The sequence below is a fragment of the Juglans microcarpa x Juglans regia genome, chromosome 8D, assembly GCF_004785595.1.
Source record: "Juglans microcarpa x Juglans regia isolate MS1-56 chromosome 8D, Jm3101_v1.0, whole genome shotgun sequence".
In the NCBI taxonomy this organism is placed as follows: domain Eukaryota; kingdom Viridiplantae; phylum Streptophyta; class Magnoliopsida; order Fagales; family Juglandaceae; genus Juglans; species Juglans microcarpa x Juglans regia.
In genome coordinates, this window is record NC_054608.1 from 3,995,343 (window position 1) to 4,014,228 (window position 18,886).

Genomic DNA, 18,886 nt, shown 5'->3' on the forward strand with positions numbered 1-18,886 from the left:
GAGTTTATATATATATTTATGAGAAATTAAAAAAATTACGAGTCTTACGTGTAAAGAAAGATTGAGTTGAAAAAAAGTTATGAATCTCATGTGTAAAGAGATTTTGAGTTGAGATGAATTTAAAAGTTAGATATTTAGATGTTTGGATAATGAGATGAGATGAAATGATTTTAGATAAAGATTAAAAATTAAAAATTTAGAAAAATTATAATAATAATAATAATAAGATATTAAACACTTTCACAGGCCTAATTCAGTCTAAGTTCGGTGCTAAAAAGTCAGGACCGTAAGGCTCGCGGCAACGACACGACGGGACTAGCCATAAAGATAAGACGTTATAAAACCACTGGGATCATCAATGTCGTATATATTTTCACAGCGGGAGAGAGAGAGAGAGAGAGAGAGAGAGAGAGAGATACAGGGTAGGTTTGCGGAGTAGTAATGGAGGGTGGGCTACTGCAGGGACCATACGACGCCACAGTGCGGCTGATGCTAGCTTCATTGGAGCGCAATCTGCTACCGGACGCTGTAATCCGGAGGCTCACACGGCTGCTCTTGGCCGGCCGCCTTCGCTCCGAATACAAGCCATTTTCTGAGCTCCAACTCTCCCACCTCCTCCAATTCGTGCATTGTAAACCCATCTCTCTTTCTCCCTCTAAATCATCATTTTTTTTTTGTTCTCTTTTAATTTTTGGCCGTTCCTAACTTCTAAACGCTTACTTGTAGCTCTAAGAGAGATGCCCATAGCTATCAAGACTGATGAGCCAAAGGCTCAACATTATGAACTACCAACCTCCTTCTTCGAGTTGGTCCTTGGAAAGAATCTGAAATATAGGTTAATTTTCTGGGCACCAAAGTTTTCAATCTTGTTGGGTTCCTGTATGTATCTGAATATCAAAGGTTATGGTTAGCATAAATGTTGTTTTCAATATTGTTTTGTGCAGTTGTTGCTACTTCTCTGACAAGTCAAAAACTCTGGAGGATGCTGAAGAAGCAATGCTGGAACTCTACTGTGAGAGGTCACAGTTAAAAGATGGTCATGCTGTTCTTGATGTTGGATGTGGCTGGGGATCACTCTCTTTATACATCGCAAATAAGTATAGAAACTGCAAGGTTACAGGGATTTGTAATTCAACGACCCAGAAAGCATTTATTGAGAAGCAGTGTGGGTATGCCACTCTAACCACCCGTATGCCTTATGACGACCACTCACACAGATGCATACCTTAGATTCTTTTGGATTTAAATCAGGTTGAATTATTTAATACTCTGTATTTTGCTAAAGCAATTACCTTAGGTTCTAAATCATTCCAGCTGTCTTCTGTAGGGATCTTCAGCTGCAAAATTTGGAGATCATTGTTGCAGATATTAGCACATTTGAAATGGAAACTTCCTATGACCGAATATTTTCCATCGAGATGTTTGAGGTAACTTCTTTCTCAAGCCGTGTGCAAATGCCTTTGTCACAATGCTTTTGTTGAGAAATGATTCAAGAACTAGTTTTACCCATTGACACAGCATATGAAGAATTATAAGGATCTTCTGAAGAAGATATCCAAGTGGATGAAACAGGATAGCCTTCTCTTTGTTCACCATTTTTGCCACAAAGCATTTGCCTACCACTTTGAGGTACATTGATTTTACTCTGTTTAAAACTTTAGACAGCCATTGGTGTACATTGTCACTTCTGGTTTTGGCTTTGCTTCAGATGCAGTGGTAATGATACTGTTTGGTCACTTTTTTGAGTAGGACATAAATGAAGATGACTGGATTACTAGATACTTCTTTACTGGAGAAACAATGCCTTCAGCAAATCTGCTTCTTTACTTTCAGGTGAGATTCGTTTACATTGCCCTCTCAAACTAGTTATAATTGTTCTCTGATATTATTGCAATGTCTTAAAAAATGGCCATAAACTGTACTCAGTGTGTGAGACAATGAATGAATCCAGGCTATTACATGTAAGAAGTCAAGAGTTCTGGTTGTGCGAGGGGGGGTTGGTGTTCTAATGATGGGAGTGGGGCTTACGGGGTAGGGTTGTGGAAGTATATAAGGCCAAGGGTGGGGGGATTACTTGAGTAACACTCGGCTGTGTTTGGGGGATGGCAACAGAATTAGCTTTTGGGAGGATGTGTGGGTGGGAGATTTGGCTCTTAAGGATGCTTATCCTAATATTTTCAGAATTGCTCGAGATAAGGAAGTTATGGTGGCTGATGTGAGGGCAATTAGTCAAGGTTCACAGGTGTGGGATATCAACCTCACTAGGGAGGTACAAGATTGGGAAGTGAGTCTGCTGGAGGAGTTCTTTAACTTGCTGTACAACATCATTGTTGGGGTTCCAGCTGAAGACACGATGGAATGGAGACTTTCTAAGAAAAGGAAATTCTCGGTTCTCTCTTTTTATGATATACTTTCAGCTCAAACTAGGCCTAAATTCCCATGGAAGAACATATGGAGGAGTAAAGCACTCCCAAGGCTGCTTTCTTTGTTTGAACAGCAACTCTAGGGAAGATCCTAACCATTGATAATCTAAGAAGGAGGGGAATTATTATTATGGACTGGTGTTGTATGTGCAGAAATAGTGGGGAATCGGTAAACCATTTACTACTACACCGTAATTTTGCAAGGGATATATGGAATTATTTCTTCAGCAGTATGGGACTAGCTTGGGTAATGCCAGGAAGGGCGGTGGAACTACTAGCTAGCTGGAAAGGGATCGCAGGGACACCACAGATTGCAGCAGTATGGAAGATAATTCCTATTTGTATTTTCTGGTGTATTTGGAGAGAACGGAATGATAGACTTTTTGAGGATTATGAACATTCCTCGGAGGATTTTAGGAGATTTTTTTGGAAGACTTTATTTATGTGGGCCATTGCTCTAGAGTTAAATGGTCTCAGCTTCCATAACTCTCTTGTAACAGTTTCTAGTTCTTAATTTGGTGTACTCATATGTATACCTCCGGTGTACTTGGGTTATATGCCTATCTCTATCAATACAACTACTTTCCTTTTTTTTTTTTTTTTTTTTTTTTTTTTTTTTTTTTTTATGTGATGTGATCATATTCAAACCAAGGAGGTAATTTAGAGTTGGTTTCACTTATCAATGGCTTCTTGACAATGGTTTACATGCAGGACGATGTGTCTGTTGTTGATCATTGGCTTGTGAATGGGAAGCACTATGCACAGACAAGGTAAGGGTGTTTCTGTTTATGGTCTTTATATTTTCTATCCCAGACTATAAGTAGAAAAACAAATTAAGAACTCTTTTTTTTTTTTTTTTTCCTTTGCAGTGAAGAGTGGCTTAAAAGAATGGACAAGAACTCAACTTCCATAAAGCCGATAATGGAATCAACATACGGCAAGGATTCTGCTGTCAAGTGGACTGTCTACTGGAGAACATTCTTCATTGCTGTCGCAGAACTCTTTGGGTACAATAATGGAGAAGAATGGATGGTTGCACTTTACTTATTCAAAAAGAAGTAAAAAACCAGAAGCCAAAGCTCCTTAGTCCTTTCAGTTGGTTTACTTCTCCAAACCACTGTTTGCCTAGTGCTCAAACTTGGCAACTGACGCCACAAATAAAATAAGTAAAAAACCACTTTTCTCGCAATCGTTCTGATTATGTATGACTTGCTTTATGCGAAAATAAAGAGACTAGTGCATGTTTGGGATTACAGTCGGAAATATAGTTTATAACTTTAAAGTTTATAGCTTATAGTTTAAGTAATAAATTCTACTATTAAAAATGTATTTACTGTTTGGTAATTCTATGTTTAAAATATTTTCAAACATGTTATATTTGTTTGGAAATAATTTTAAAAAAGTGTTTTATGAGGTAGAAATGACATAAAAGATTATTTGATTTTTTAAAGAATATGGTCATATCTTTGAAAGTTTGAAAGTTGTAATTACCTTTAAGTTGCATAGATATTTTTGCTCATTGATAGTGTTTTTAAAATTAGAATTACATTCCGCATTATTTGGAAAATGACATTTGAGGAAAAACATTAAAATCAAATGAATTTTTTTAATTTATTTGAGAATATAATATTTTAATATGTAACAACCATATGCTAGAAGGCTGGGCAGCTACTATATATTATACTTTGCAGGATAAATTTTGATCGAACCACTTGCTTGTTGTGTCATGAACTCGTAAATCATTATACAGGTTTGGTTAGATTGTAGTCTTGTCCAGGAAATTGCAACTGTTAATTGTGTTAGTAGTTGCCAGTAATGCTCTGTCTTTCACACCACGAGGTCTTATATAAACTTGAAATCCTTGTCTGATCTTCCACTTCTACAACTGCATGACTGACCATATATGTACGTAGTTGGCAGTTAGAGCTGCATTTCTCATGTGTCACATCCGGTGACTTTTATCATTTGTAATCTTCTATGGCCTGATTGGAGCTCTGTGTCTGCATTCCATTGTGACAAGCCCTAAAGTTGTCTTGCAAAGTTTGTGCATAAAAAGTCATTGGGCCATGATCAAGATGAATTGCCTTGCCCCCTTTAAATGAAGTATGAACACCTTGTTGCCATTCTTATTTCTAGAACCATTACCATACTTGAGCAATTTTTTTCGGATTATAACTCAAGAATTCAGCATAAATTCACAATACAATGATAGTCAGTTAGTAATCAAAGTGATGCCTTTTTTGTCTAGGCAAATGAACAAGCTTATGGATATTGTAGAGATGAAACCTTGGTTCTTTTGAAGGGTGTGAGTTGGCTTTGGTTTCTGCTATCGAGTTTTCTATAAAAGTCAATGAAGTCTTTCATTCAATATTATGTTGTATAAGCCAAAAACTTGTGACCTGATTAACATAAACTTCCAGTCTCTAAAATAGAGGTCTTGGGTTCGAAAACCCCCATCCCCAAATGTATCAAAAAACATTATGTTGTATAATGTCGAGGTTTGTTACGAGGAACTCTTTTGATCATGAACCATCTTTTTCATTTTTGATGGCCTTTCCCATTATTGATTGCAAGCTGCCATAATTTTTCCAATTCAGCACACTCATCATGTTCACAAACGAGATTGACTAACTAGATTTAAACGTTAGTTGGGGTTCCACTCTCTAATGTTGATGTGTAATCATGTTATGTTCCAAAATCACTTCAATAATTCGTTTTGATGAGTGGTTGAATGATTTCGAAATCCCTATTTGATCTGCCGAGGTTCCACATGTTTCAGAGGAAAAGTTTGCGTCATTATACAGTCTATATGCTATTTGCAGAAGTAGATCGCTTCTAATTCGTAACCAAAACACCATTTAGTAAGTACTTGCAACTAATTTGTTTTTAATGAGAGGAGAACCAATCCTTTGATGCAGTGAGAAGTGCCATCCTATAAAATTGAGAGTGAAATTAAGATTTTATCATCATGAGTCTCTCTATATGAGTGAGCAGCGAACGGACATTTAGGCTAATATTCTTACCTGTAAAGTGAAGGCCGCCGTAGCAATTATTGATAGAGCAAGAGAGCATGTCTCAAGAATATTGAAATCAAGATCCATCTTAATTCCCATAATCCAAGCTACAACCACGCATAATCCAACCTGAAATATTAATTAGGCTTTTAATGTACTTTTAGTATAAAGTAGTTTATTTTCAAAACTTGGCAAATTAAGATAGTTTTTTCAAATTCTCACCACAAACATTGCAATTTGAGTTGCAGACCCTAAAGCAACACCTAAAGTTATCCTTCAATGTTATAATATACCCAAAAAAAAAAAAAAAAGTTAAATCCTACAAACATTAATGTGCCCAGAATTTGCCCTTATAATCTTCTTATTACCAAATAAATTAATTGTCAAGACAGAAAAGCAGTAGAACCATATATATAATTGCTAGTACTCACCAACTTGTTCTTGAAAACAAACATGATTGCTCCTACATGCTCTGCTGCATAAGATTATGCTAAGGAAGCTGATAGACAAACCCAAGAATCTGATACATCCTGAAATCAAGGGATTGGAGTAGTGATCATGAGTGTAATGCATGATGGTATAAGCTAAACAAGCTGTAGAGACGTTTTTGTCTGATCTAAATAGATAGTACTGTTCAACCACACTGTGACATGACAACATCATGTGTACGATTACTTGCCTCAATTGTAGCCACGGCATACTCAAACAACAAAGCTATGAGCAGGGTCATCCGAACCAACCAAGTAAATCCACTCCAGAATCCTATCACAGCCGTCTCTGCCAAACATGAGTACTAGCAATTATTGTTTCCTTAATGTCAATTATATATATAGAAGTTACGATACATATACGTCAATCATCCATACAGAATCGTCCGAAAATTGTCGAAAATACTAAGCTTCGCGGAAGCTGCATGCGTACGTACACATATATGCATGTGGGGGCTGCAAAAATTTGGAGGTTGAAATATGGTCATGGTTAGATGTCAATCTAGCCGAATTGGGATGGGGCTGTATATCCATCATCCATGTGGGTTTTGTTTTGGATCACTTGAGTCATAGTGTACTGAGATATAAATTGATCAAGCCTGCAGCATCAACCACATCTGCACCTCAAGCACTGTCCTGCACAAGGTCTTGCACTGAATCCGAATCAAGAACACTCGAGAATGGTCCCAGCAATCCACGTGTAACTCTCTCCCATCATTTCCTGTAAATTCTGTTATAAAGAATATTCTGTTTTCTGCTTATAAATACCATCAATGTACTGAAAAATATAATGAGAAAAATCATCAGATTATTTTCCATTCTTGCACAACATGCTTTATTCTAGTATGGTATCCAGATAGCGCCAGGTTAAAGACTAGCGTCTAAAATGGCAGCCTCAAACCCGCAACCTCCTCCCACTCCTCCTCCTACTCCTCCACCTCAACCTTCCATTATTCCACTTCCGTCCTCTTCACATTTAGTTACTGTAAAACTAAATCATGAGAATTATCTCTTGTGGAAGGCACATATCATGCCTTACCTTAGAGGGCAAAATTTATTTAGTTTTGTAGGTGGAACCATTGCTGCCCCCCACCTGTTTGTTGTAAGTTCTACGAAACCCAATCTTGATTTTCTAATTTGGCAGCAACAAGGCCAAGCCATTATGAGTGTCCTTACTTCATCATGATCTGAAAATTTGATTGCTCATGTTTTAGATGTAACTACATCTCGTCAGATTTGGGTCATTCTTGAAGATCTCTTTGCTGCAAAATCTCAAGCTCAGACCATGCATGTACAATATCAGCTGGCAATGCTCAAGAAGGGATTTGACTCCGTTGCTACTTACTACCAAAAAGCCAAGCTACTTCGTGATACACTTTTTGTTGCTGGTAAACCTTTGTCACCTTCTAATTTTATCACATTTATCTTGGCTGGTTTGGGATCAGATTATGAGTCCATGGTTACTTCTATTACTACTTGAGTGGATGCTCTTAGTCCCCCTCAGGTGTACAACCACCTACTTACACATGAAGCACGATTATCTCATCAACATGCTGGTTTGACTGCTGCTACGGAATTTTCTACCAATGCCACCTACAAAAACCAACAAGATTTTTCCAATCATGGCCGTGGGATGTCTCAAGGCAGAGGTAACTATCGAGGTCGAGGTAGAGGTCGTAATGGAGGTCGGTTTTCTCCCACTCATTTATCTCCCAATTGTCCAACTTTTCAAGTATGTCTCAGATTTGGACATACAACACTCACTTGTTATCATAGATTTAATCATGGTTATCAATCTCCTCCACCCTCTTCTCTCTCGGCCAACTTCATTGCTGTTCCTCCCCCTTCTGCTTCAGTTTCATCTGTTGACTCTAGTTGGTACCCTGACTCAGCCGTAACACACCATTTCACACATGATTAGACATCATCAACATGCTGGTTTGACTGCTGCTACGGAATTTTCTACCAATGCCACCTACAAAAACCAACAAGATTTTTCCAATCGTGGCCGTGGGATGTCTCAAGGCAGAGGTAACTATCGAGGTCGAGGTAGAGGTCGTAATGGAGGTCGGTTTTCTCCCACTCATTTATCTCCCAATTTTCCAACTTGTCAAGTATGTCTCAGATTTGGACATACAACACTCACTTGTTATCATAGATTTAATCATGGTTATCAATCTCCTCCACCCTCTTCTCTCTCGGCCAACTTCATTGCTGTTCCTCCCCCTTCTGCTTCAGTTTCATCTGTTGACTCTAGTTGGTACTCTGACTCAGCCGCAACACACCATTTCACACATGATTTCTCTAATCTTTCTCTAAGCCAAACATAATACAAAGGAGAAGATCAAGTGTGTATCGGTGATGGCATCTTCCTTCCTATTCAGCATGTCAGCAGGTGCACAGTACCCTCAAGCAATGACAATTTTCTTCTCTCTAAACTTTATTATGTTCCTCCATTTCTAAAAATTTAATTTTAGTTAGAAAATTTTGTGTTGATAATAATATCTTCTTTGAATTTCATTCCAACTTTTTTTGTGTGAAGGACTCCCTTACTCACCAAACTCTGCTCCAAGGCAGCACTAAGAATGGCATGTATGTCTTTCCTTTAGTACCCTCTTCCCCTCAAGCTTACATGAGTACTCGAATTTCACCTCAACAATAGCACATACGGCCTGGACATCCTTCTATGCAACTTGTTCGTAGGATCATTTTAAAAGTTTCTCTCCCAGTGAAGTCTTCCTCCATGCCAGACTTATGTTCCTCTTGTTGTCAAGCCAAACTCCATCAACTTCCATATAATTAGTCCATCTCTTGTTCCACTGCTCCACTTTAACTTTTATTTTCAGATGTTTGGGGTCTTGCACCAGTTCTTTCTCGTGGCGGTTTTCGCTACTATCTATCTTTTGTAGATGACTATAGAAGATTTACGTGGCTATTTTCTTTGAAATGTAAATCTTATGTAACATCTATCTTTTTATCTTTCAAGCGTCATGTAGAGACCCTTTTTAATACTAAAATCCGTGCATTACAATCCGACTGGGTGGTGAACATAGATCTTTAAATACAAATTTGCACTCTTTTGGTATTTCCTATCATCTTTCTTGTCCATATGCTCACTCTAAAAATGGGTCGGTCGAATGCAAGCATCGACACATTGTTGAGACTGGTTTGGCTTTATTTGCTCATTCATCCACTTCAAATTTGTATTGGTCTGATGCCTTTACTACTGCAGTTTTTTTGATTAATAGACTCCCCTCATCCGTTTTATATTTTAAATCCCCATTTGAAATATTATTAAAAGAAGCACTTGATTATACATTCTTAAAATCATTTGGTTGCATTTGTTGGCCTAATCTTAGACCTTACAATAAACATAAAATGGATTATCATTCACTTCCTTGCATTTTTCTGGGATATAGTTCGGATCTCCATGGATACCTTTGTTTTCATTTACTAACTGCACGAATGTATATCTCTAGAGATGTATTATTTGATGAATCGAAATTTTATTTTCCTACTTATGCACACAGTGAGAATGCCAAGTCCCAGCCCATTCCGTGCGAAACTTTGCGTCCAACATTATCTCCAAACACAGCCAGCTCTACTGGATCACCATCATTACATTCTCAGCCCAACTCATCATAAGCCTCCCAAACCCAACAAACCCATTCACCAACAATCACCATTTCACAATCAGCCGCATCAAGCCCATCTCATTCATCTACATCTAGTCCATCCAACTTCTCCGACTCTTCTTACTTCAAACCCTACACATTAACACCAACATCCAGCCCACAATCTCAAACGAATATCCTACCTAGGGCATCGTCTTCTCCTTTCCCAATCCCCCCCATCCTGACGCCTTCACTCAATGTCCATCCAATGCAAACACGTTCCAAATCAAACCTTCACTTCCTTAAGCTTCGAACCGACAGCACCATTGCGTGGCCTCCTCCTCAAGCTCATGCTACCTCTGCCGAGATACTTGAAGAGCCCACCTCTGTGATCGAAGCCACAAAACATCAGGAATGGCGCATGACTATGCAGCTAGAGTTTGATGCTCTTTTGACTAATAATACTTGGACTTTGGTTCCACCATCTTCTAACCAAAATCTTGTAGGTTGTTGATGGCTATTCAAGACTAAGCATTTTTCGGATGGCTCAATAGAATGAAGAAAGCTAGACTTATAGTTAAGGGCTACAACCAGCTTGAAGGGATCGACTATCCAGAGACCTTCAGTCCAGATATAAAACCCACATCCATCAGGTTGGTTCTCTCTATTGTTGTGTCTTATGGATGGAATATTCATCAGTTAGAAGTGCAAAATTCATTTTTGCACGATACCTTGGATGAACATGTATATATGTCACAACCACCAAGATTTGTTCATCCACAATTTCCACACTATGTTTGCAAGCTCAACAGAGCCCTATACAGTCTTAAACAGGCACCTCGTGCCTGGTATGCGCGACTTAGTTCCCATCTTCTGGAACTTGGGTTCAATGTCTCCAAATCAGACACATCTTTGTTCATTTATCATCATAATTTTGTGACCATCTATTTTTTAGTCTGTGGATGATGTTATTCTCACGGGGTCACATCCGACTGCTTTAGCTCAACTTCTTGAGTTGTTGAGAGCGGATTTTCCTCTTAAAGATTTGGGAGCCTAACACTATTTTTTGGGCATTGAGTGTCATCGGGACTCTACTGGCATCACATTATCATAGCGTAAATATATTCTTGATTTGCTAAAAAAAACTAATATGAGCAACTATAAATCTGTGAGCAGCCCTATGTCACCCTCCACGAAGCTTTCAGCTTTTGACTCCACCTCTATGGAAGATTCGACTATTTATAAAAGTGTAGTTGGGAGCTTACAATATCTACTGTTTACTAGACTAGACTTGGCTTTTTTTGTGAATAGGGTATGTCAGTTTATGCATGCCCCTTATTTGTCTCATTGGCAAGCCGTTAAGCGTATTTTACACTATCTCAAGCATACTTTGGATCTTGGTTTGTCTATTACTCAATTCTCTTTTGCTGCCTTAGCTGCTTTTTCTGATGCTGACTGGTCCGGGTGCCCAGATGATAAGGAATCTACTGGGGATATTGTGTTTTTTATGGTAAATATTTGGTTTGTTGGAGTTCCAAGAAGCAATCTACCATTATCCGATCTAGTACCGAAGTTGAATACAAAGCTTTGGCGCATGCTACATGTGAAGTAATATGCTTGCAGGGTCTTTTATCTGAATTGGAAATTTTTCTGTACAAGCCTCCTATTCTTTACTGTGATAATTGGGAGCCATGTATTTGTCCGTAAATCCTGTGATGCACTCTCACACAAAACACGTTGACATTGACTATCATTTTGTGCGAGATCGGATTCATGCAAAAGCTCTTCAAGTTTCTTTTCTTTCCAGCAAGGACCAACTTGCCGACATCTTCACAAAGCCCTTATTAGTTTCCAGATTCTGTATCATAAGGTTGAGCCTCACTGTCCTTCCAAGACTGTTGGGCTCACAGGGGCATGTTAACAATATCAAGCCTGCAGCGTCAACCACCTCAGAGAATTCACCTCAAACATTGTCTTGCAACACGTCTACACCTCAAGCAATGTCTTGCACAAGGTCCTGCACTGAATCCGAATCAAGAACACTCGAGAATGGTCCCAACAATCCACGTGTCACTCTCTCCCATCATTTCTTGTAAATTCTGTTATAAGAGCATTGATATTGAATTATGCAAATGCAAATCAAATGGATAACAACTAGCAGACAGAAAACACAAGAAGAAAATATCTCCAACACTAGCTACTTGTTGATTTCCAAATTGACCAAAATATGTGGAAAAATCAACATATTAATTCCGCCAAAGACTATTGACCCAACCAAGAGATCGACTCGAAAAAAGGCCAGGGGATGGGGCCAGCATATATTGCGCGTATCAATTAAATAGGTATATACTTTTTTGATTTAAAATAGGTATATACTTGGTACTAAATCATTCATAAATATTTATATATATATATATATATATAACTGGCCTTAAAAGGATCCTCAAATATAAGCAGTTACCATACCCGCAAGGCGTAAGCACCAATGCCTTAATTCGTGAGCGTGGAAAGCTCAAAAGACTTCTGTTGCCAAATTCACATCCATAGCGAAATTTGGAGTGGCAATTATATGTATAGACACCAAATGCTGTATGATCATTAATTCCTAGCTCCTAAACAATAATGCCAGCAATTTTGTTCTTTTGGAGTTTCTTCGATCAACATTAATGGAGAACATATTATATAGGGATAACCGTCTGGTTTTTGTATGGACCCGCGCGCCAAGTTTCCACGAAGGTTCCCCCATGCTTGTCACAGTACGGAGGTGAGTTGAATGCTCTCTCCTCGGACTGTATATCTTCGAGGCATAATTACGCAGAGAGCTAGCGAAATTGCGATAGCTAGCGCTCTGTAAATGCATGTCTTGTACATTCGTGCAATTTTAATAACCCTTTGTCAATAACACAGCCATGGGAACACAAGCTCCTAGTCATGATCATGACTATTTTATTTCCGGCGTTTGGCAACACCACAGGACAATTAATGGAAATGGTGAAAATGATTAAACTCTACTCATAAACTGACCAAACACGTCGATCACGCTCCAAGCTCAATATATTCCCGCATATATATATATATATATATATATATATATATATATATATCAATAAGATCACAGTACTGATCAAATCAGTTTTTTTGCATCTTGGCTCAAATTCTTTCCACCCAACAAATTAAATTACCAAGCTAAATTATTAAATATGTGAATATATGTAAGACCATAAAGTCAAAAAGTATATTAATTTATATAATTTCTGGCCTTCTCATCATGCAAGCAAACTATATATGGACCAGATCTCAAAATCAAGCATTGTAATTAATTATAGTTTGTAACCAATCAATTAACAGCTAAATATATTATATGTCAATTAGGACCGACGGCCAGTAGCTAGAACCCAAGCAGCTTAGAATGGCACAACCCTGCATGCATGTTTTATCGAGCTTAATTAAATATTTGTAATAGTTTGTAATAATATTTAGCGTATGGATGAAATGAAGTATGAAGTAAATGCTTATAAAATCACCGTATTTATACACATAAAGACTATACATCATCTCAACTTGGACCAGAAATTTACATCTCATTCTCAACTAACTTATCTGTCAAGTACCCCTCTGTTTGGCATCACGGGATTTTAATTTCAATCCCTCTATAAGGCTTTGTATATTCCAACACTGTCCCTAACATTGGATAATTGGTTGAGGCTGGATGCTGGAATCGTTGGTGATGAAGATGAAGATAATGAACAAATTTTGGCGACCCTTGATAGAATGGAGACAAGAAGAATTTCTGAATATTCCATTTTACTCAACATAACCATTACACAGAGCCTCATGGCTTTATATAGGCGTACAATAGATCATATTTTAGTTTTTTTCTGAGATGTGAGTAACACTAAGCTATTGTTTGTATCTATTTTAGATCTTCGTAAAGAAAGTAGGCATTTAGCTGATCATATGGGTTCTAATGTCATAACATTGGCTCAGGTAAACTTAATTTATTTTCTTCAAATTAGAGAGGTGATGTGAAAATGTCAGCTACATGCTTAGAATTGTTGAATGCTCATAACCAGTTTTGGGTTGCTGCTCATAGTTGTATAATTTTTTATTTATTTTAACGAATAACTAAGGAACCCTTGTGTTTGGTTCGTGCTTTTTAGTCTAACCTTCTCCATTATTTGTCTCTGCCATTGTTGTTCTGCTATATAGAAGACTGGCTCTTACCATTGTTGTGGTTGTCATGCTCTTTTGGGCATTTCTTGGATTTTTCAAGTCTTTTGTGATTTTATTGAGTAGAAGAAGAATATTCTTATTATAATATACATATATTATATATAAAGGTCTATAATATGAAGTATAACTTGGGTATAGCTCATCAGGGTTAATTTTGTAGATTTTTTTTTATTATTTTGTTAAATATATTTTCTGGCGAGTAAAATTTGCCAGAAATATTTCTTTGCAAATTAAACTTATTTCAAATACTTTTTACCAACCTTTTTGTAGTATTTGTGGCGAATAATAGTCGCTGCAAATAGTTTTTCCAGCGATTTAAGTTAGTCGTTGGAATAGAGCTCATTATTAGCGGCTATTAATTAGCTTTTAGCGATGATGATAATTCGCTGCAAAAAGTTTCTCTGCAATTTAATAGACAAACAAAATGGGTATTTGCAACATTTTATTTGGGATTTGCGGCGAAAAAAAATCGCCGGGAAATATAACCTTTTAGCTGCAATTTTTGACTTCCGTTAGGTAGATCAGAAGCGGAGGGATAATGCCGGTGAACGTGCAACGATTTTTAGATCGCTGAGAAAAGTCAATGGCGGTGATTTATAGGACTTTTCCCAGTGAAAACAATCACCGGGAAAAGTCACTTCCCTTGTAATGGATCATGACATTGAGCGATTATTTGAATTTAGTTTTTTGACATTGATTCAGCACTAGATCAATTTGTTGTGTTATTATTCCAAGCCCGAGCATGCAGGAGCGTAGGTGTGTCGAAATACTTCAAGGAAACTGGCTAGTTATTTTATGTAAAAAATGACTATTTTCTATTAAAATAAATTTATTTATTTGAAAATAATTATTTTCATCGCAAATAATCCGTTATAAATACTCGTTTTTCTTGCAGTGGCGTAATGAAAAAGGATCGAGGTGAAAAACATCTAAACCACGAGGAAAAACTTTACTTTTGAGTTTATTGACACCCAAATAAATCGTTTATGCTATTAGGGAGTTCAAACCGAACCAAGAATACATTGTAATTCCAAGTTACATCATCAAAAGAAAACCAATTAGCTATTACTGCAGTCTTCCATAACCGACAATCTTAAAGACAACCGGCGCAGTTCTCATAATAATCAACCCTGTTCTTGTCATTGAGCAAAACTGCCCTAATCTCAGCCATCTAAGCCTATCGATCTCCCTGGGAACTTTAAACAGATCAGAATAGCATTCACAAAAAAAGGCACCTTCATAGAGCAAAGAAATTAGAATGGAACATCAAGAAGATTAGTTGAAATGAAGGCTGATAGCTCTCAAGTCATTGACGAGTAGGTAGGTACGTTCGCGTACGTCTTCTACTTCTTTTTTATATTCTTTCATCCAAAATTTTCGTACTTTTGACTCATTGAGAGAAACCAACCGGAAATAGAAGAAAATGAGTTCGTTCCGTAGATTCCTTGTCTAAACACTCAGCTCCGCCGCCGCCCATTACCAGAAAAGAATTCTGGAGAATCTCGGTGTCACAGCTACAGGGATTGTTCCTCCCCTCACAAAAAAGTCATAATCTTTTCGTTTCTGTTTGTGCTTGCTTTCGGTTTTTCCTGTTCCTCCCCAAATAATCCGTCACAATTAAGAAGTACGAGATTCCCACCACCAATTTTAGCCAAGTGGCTGATAGTTCACAAAATGGATCGACGTGAATGACCTGCATTAAATGCGGTTTGCATGCATATATGTCGCTTTTTAAAACGTCGGACTTCCAGTACACATAGAAGCCCATCAAGCTCAACGATATTCGGAGGAGGAAATTAGAATAAAAACCAACAGTTAAGAAAAGGAGTATCAAATTATCAATCGATTTTTTTTCTTTTTATTTAGAAAATTTTTAAATACCACTCACGTATCACTTTATATATATATATATATATATATATATTTATAACGATGTGACATTATCCATCAATTGTGATATTTATTCTTTAACAAAATAACAAATTATCCAAATATGATAAAAGTACCACATTTTACATAATTTTCATTAAAAAGGCATAAGACTGGAAAATCCAAAAGCACCATATATATGTTGCCAATGAGCTTAAACGCCGACTCGTTTTCTCTCTCCAGCAAAAAGGCTCTCCAGAAAGATCAAAAAATTCTTACCTTCTATGTCCAGCCACCCTCCTCCTGTTTATATAGTCTAGATAATGTTATACTGTGTTTTTTTTTCAATTTTTTCTAAGTTTTTCGACCATAGCATAGAGAAGTGCCGATCTACTGCTTTCCGGCCTCCTAAGACCTCCACGCACCGCACCAAAAGACTGGCCGGTCGCCGATCCTTTGGATAGCAGAAGAAAAACGTTGAAAATAGTGGCACGTAGTCCTTACGCATGGCCCAAACCGCGCATGAATCTCACACGCCGCCACACCACGGCAAGTCTACCGCCAACACACGCGGTATTTTTGGGGTTAACAGCCTCAGATCTCTTAGATTCGACCAACGTTCAGTCTCCTAGTGTGGTGCGTGGTCCTCACATGCCACCACAATTTCTGGCTGTCTTGTGTCGGTGATTCGACGCTTCTCTAACTTGCTATCTTTTTATGTTATTGCTCATCCTAACCAAGGATCGTGGGAAAAATGTAGTGAAAATCTTCTTCGGTCAATTCAAACCAGCAACATGCAACACAGATCTCTGTATTATGGTCCATTTATCGGACTGTATCAAAACAGCATCAGGCGGCTTCCCTTTGTAGGAAATGGGTAGGGGTCAAGTCCTTGGGCCCTAGATTCTTTTTTTTTTTCCTATGTTGTAGCAGTTGGTTTGGGATGAATGTCGGGGCCTCCCACCCTATTATCTCTTATATCCTATAACTGTTTTATATATCTATAATATGCTTGATTAGGAAAAAAAAAAAAACCATGCCAATGATTTCATTGTTTTGGTTCTCTATTTTAAATTCGTGTCAGCAGTAGTAGGGTTTCGTTGTTCTATAAGAGCATTAGCATTGGTTTCTCTATATGCATATGCAAAATCACATCTTTTAAAAATTAATTTCGCATATTAAGAAAAACTCCCACATTGGATTATGCATCTTTGAGCCAAATAATAAAAAAATATTATTATTTTATTTTTATTTATTTCCTAATTCTTTTTTTATATTTTGAAATTAGCACCACTGCAAATTCTATCATTTAACACCCATTAGATTTTTTTTTCCTAAAATTCTATCAGTTGGTGGAGAGAAGGGGAGGAAAGAGAAAAAAAGTAATAAAATACGATTTGGAGAATGAACACTGCATCTTCAAATTTGTAGAAACATTATTCATAGCTATGCAATTTTTTAAATATGCATAATCCAATGCAACCCAATTTAAGGTCACATTATGCAAATATGTAGATGCATAATCCAATGCTTGTGCTCTCAAGAGACTAAAATATCCCTTTCATATATGGAAAATGCTACTTAGCTCTCTCAATGTTATCGCTTAAAGTTATTGCTCGAGTATTTTAATTTTTTTTTGTTTAATAGTTAAAGAAGTGACTATTAGTGAAATTATATATTTTTTTTCTTAATGATTAAGGATGTTAAAAGAATATTTAAAAAAAAATACATTAGCAGTACGCTCAACGTTCCAGTAGTAGGGCTTATTTTATTGCTTATTTGTGGAAATAGGCAAAAGCATCCCAGTGTTTTGACTATTTCACTTAAAACCTAACTCCACATTGGATTATCCATCTAATAAACTCTATATAATTGTTAATGTCGTGTTTTGTACAACTTTGGGCTAGGTTCCAACAACTTGGGTCTTGGGCTTTTCACCTACACACTTAAGAAAACACAGAGAGTGGGGACCTTGGTGGAGGCCAGGGAGTCTCTGATACTTAAAGTCAGTATATCTCCTTAGTAGTTTGTGCGTGAGCTTTGAGGAATTAGAGAAAGTTCTTCGTACTTGAGGGTCGACTTTTATACTAGGTTTCTGGGGTGGGACATCTCATACCTGTCATTGGGGAGTCCATGTCACTTCAACTGTTTGATTAGTCAAAATATTTTAATGCGGTGTGGCTTCTAGGCTGCGTCATTAATGCGGTGTAGAGTCTGACAGACGAGACGAGGCTCCTTGACTCACTTTACCCTACAGACTTTCCTTTTTAAGCCCCCTCCATGCCTGCTGTCAAGAGATCGAGGGTTCGCCCGTATTTCCCGCCCACCTGCCTGTGCAGGTTCCCGAGGATTAGGTGTCATCGACGAGGTGCTTGGGCGGCGAGTCTCATCTGCCTTTGCCGTCTGCTTTCCCCACATGTGGGTTGTTTCATGAGCGAGTTCTGCTCATGGGTCGAGTACTCTGTAGAGGCCCACTGACTCATTTCTAAAGGAGGGTCGTTGGGCTTGACCAGACTTTCCGACTCACTTCCCCAGTGATCCCTCGTGGACTTTCTATATGGGCCAATTGGAAGGGAAAACCCCTTTATTGTTACCCCACCAATTCTTATCGGACTAGTCCGATGGGAATTCTTTTTTGCCTTCATCTTCATGCTATTATTTTCTCGCAGTCACTACCATTGAGATAATCTTCCCTAGAAATAGGTGGTTATTACTCTCTCTGCTCTACTACGTGTTAGGTTCTGGGCTCTAGGTTATGCTCGTATGGTTTTTTTGTCATTTAATGATGTAGGCTTATTGGAACGTTTTCTGACGGTTGGATTTTGCACTTGATTGCGACCTTCCAGTTCCCTCAGCATTGATGGTGTCGGGCGGCTCCTTCTCTCCATGTCGCATCATACAATACATGCTGCGAGATTCTTGCACATCTTGCCAGCTTCGTGGGGCGCGTGCGTTGTAACGCCCCAATCCCAGATGGGTCAAAGAGTTACCTTTTAACACTTAATAACATATCTCACTGTTCAAATATAAATTCAAATCCCTCAATTACTCATAGACCTTATTGTTTTAAACCAATTACTCCAAAATAATTAACTAAGAATATGACAAAATCTCAAAATAAATGCCAACTTTTTCAAAGTACTACGTCAACAGAATAAAACAAAACTACTAAATAAAATTCTCTAACAACAAGCACCCTCTTGTATTTAATAAACTATGCTCACATAGTCTTATCCATGCTTCCT

At 37.8% G+C, this 18,886-nt stretch overlaps 1 protein-coding gene and 1 long non-coding RNA gene across 2 annotated transcripts; one reads left to right on the plus strand and one right to left on the minus strand.

The window, feature by feature from the left end:
* The first annotated feature begins 342 nt into the window (after positions 1-342).
* LOC121243306 ((S)-coclaurine N-methyltransferase-like) lies at positions 343-3,686 on the plus strand. The gene is made up of 8 exons (XM_041141404.1): positions 343-631; positions 727-835; positions 945-1,169; positions 1,328-1,427; positions 1,519-1,629; positions 1,750-1,833; positions 3,135-3,193; positions 3,293-3,686. The coding sequence occupies exons 1-8, from the start codon at positions 442-444 to the stop codon at positions 3,483-3,485; spliced, it is 1,071 nt and encodes a 356-aa protein (XP_040997338.1). The 5' UTR covers positions 343-441; the 3' UTR covers positions 3,486-3,686.
* LOC121243307 lies at positions 1,867-5,907 on the minus strand. The gene is made up of 3 exons (XR_005936104.1): positions 5,660-5,907; positions 5,427-5,566; positions 1,867-1,877 (listed from the first exon to the last, which is right to left on the minus strand). It is a non-coding gene; the product is annotated as an uncharacterized LOC121243307 (long non-coding RNA).
* Positions 5,908-18,886: the final 12,979 nt, after the last annotated feature.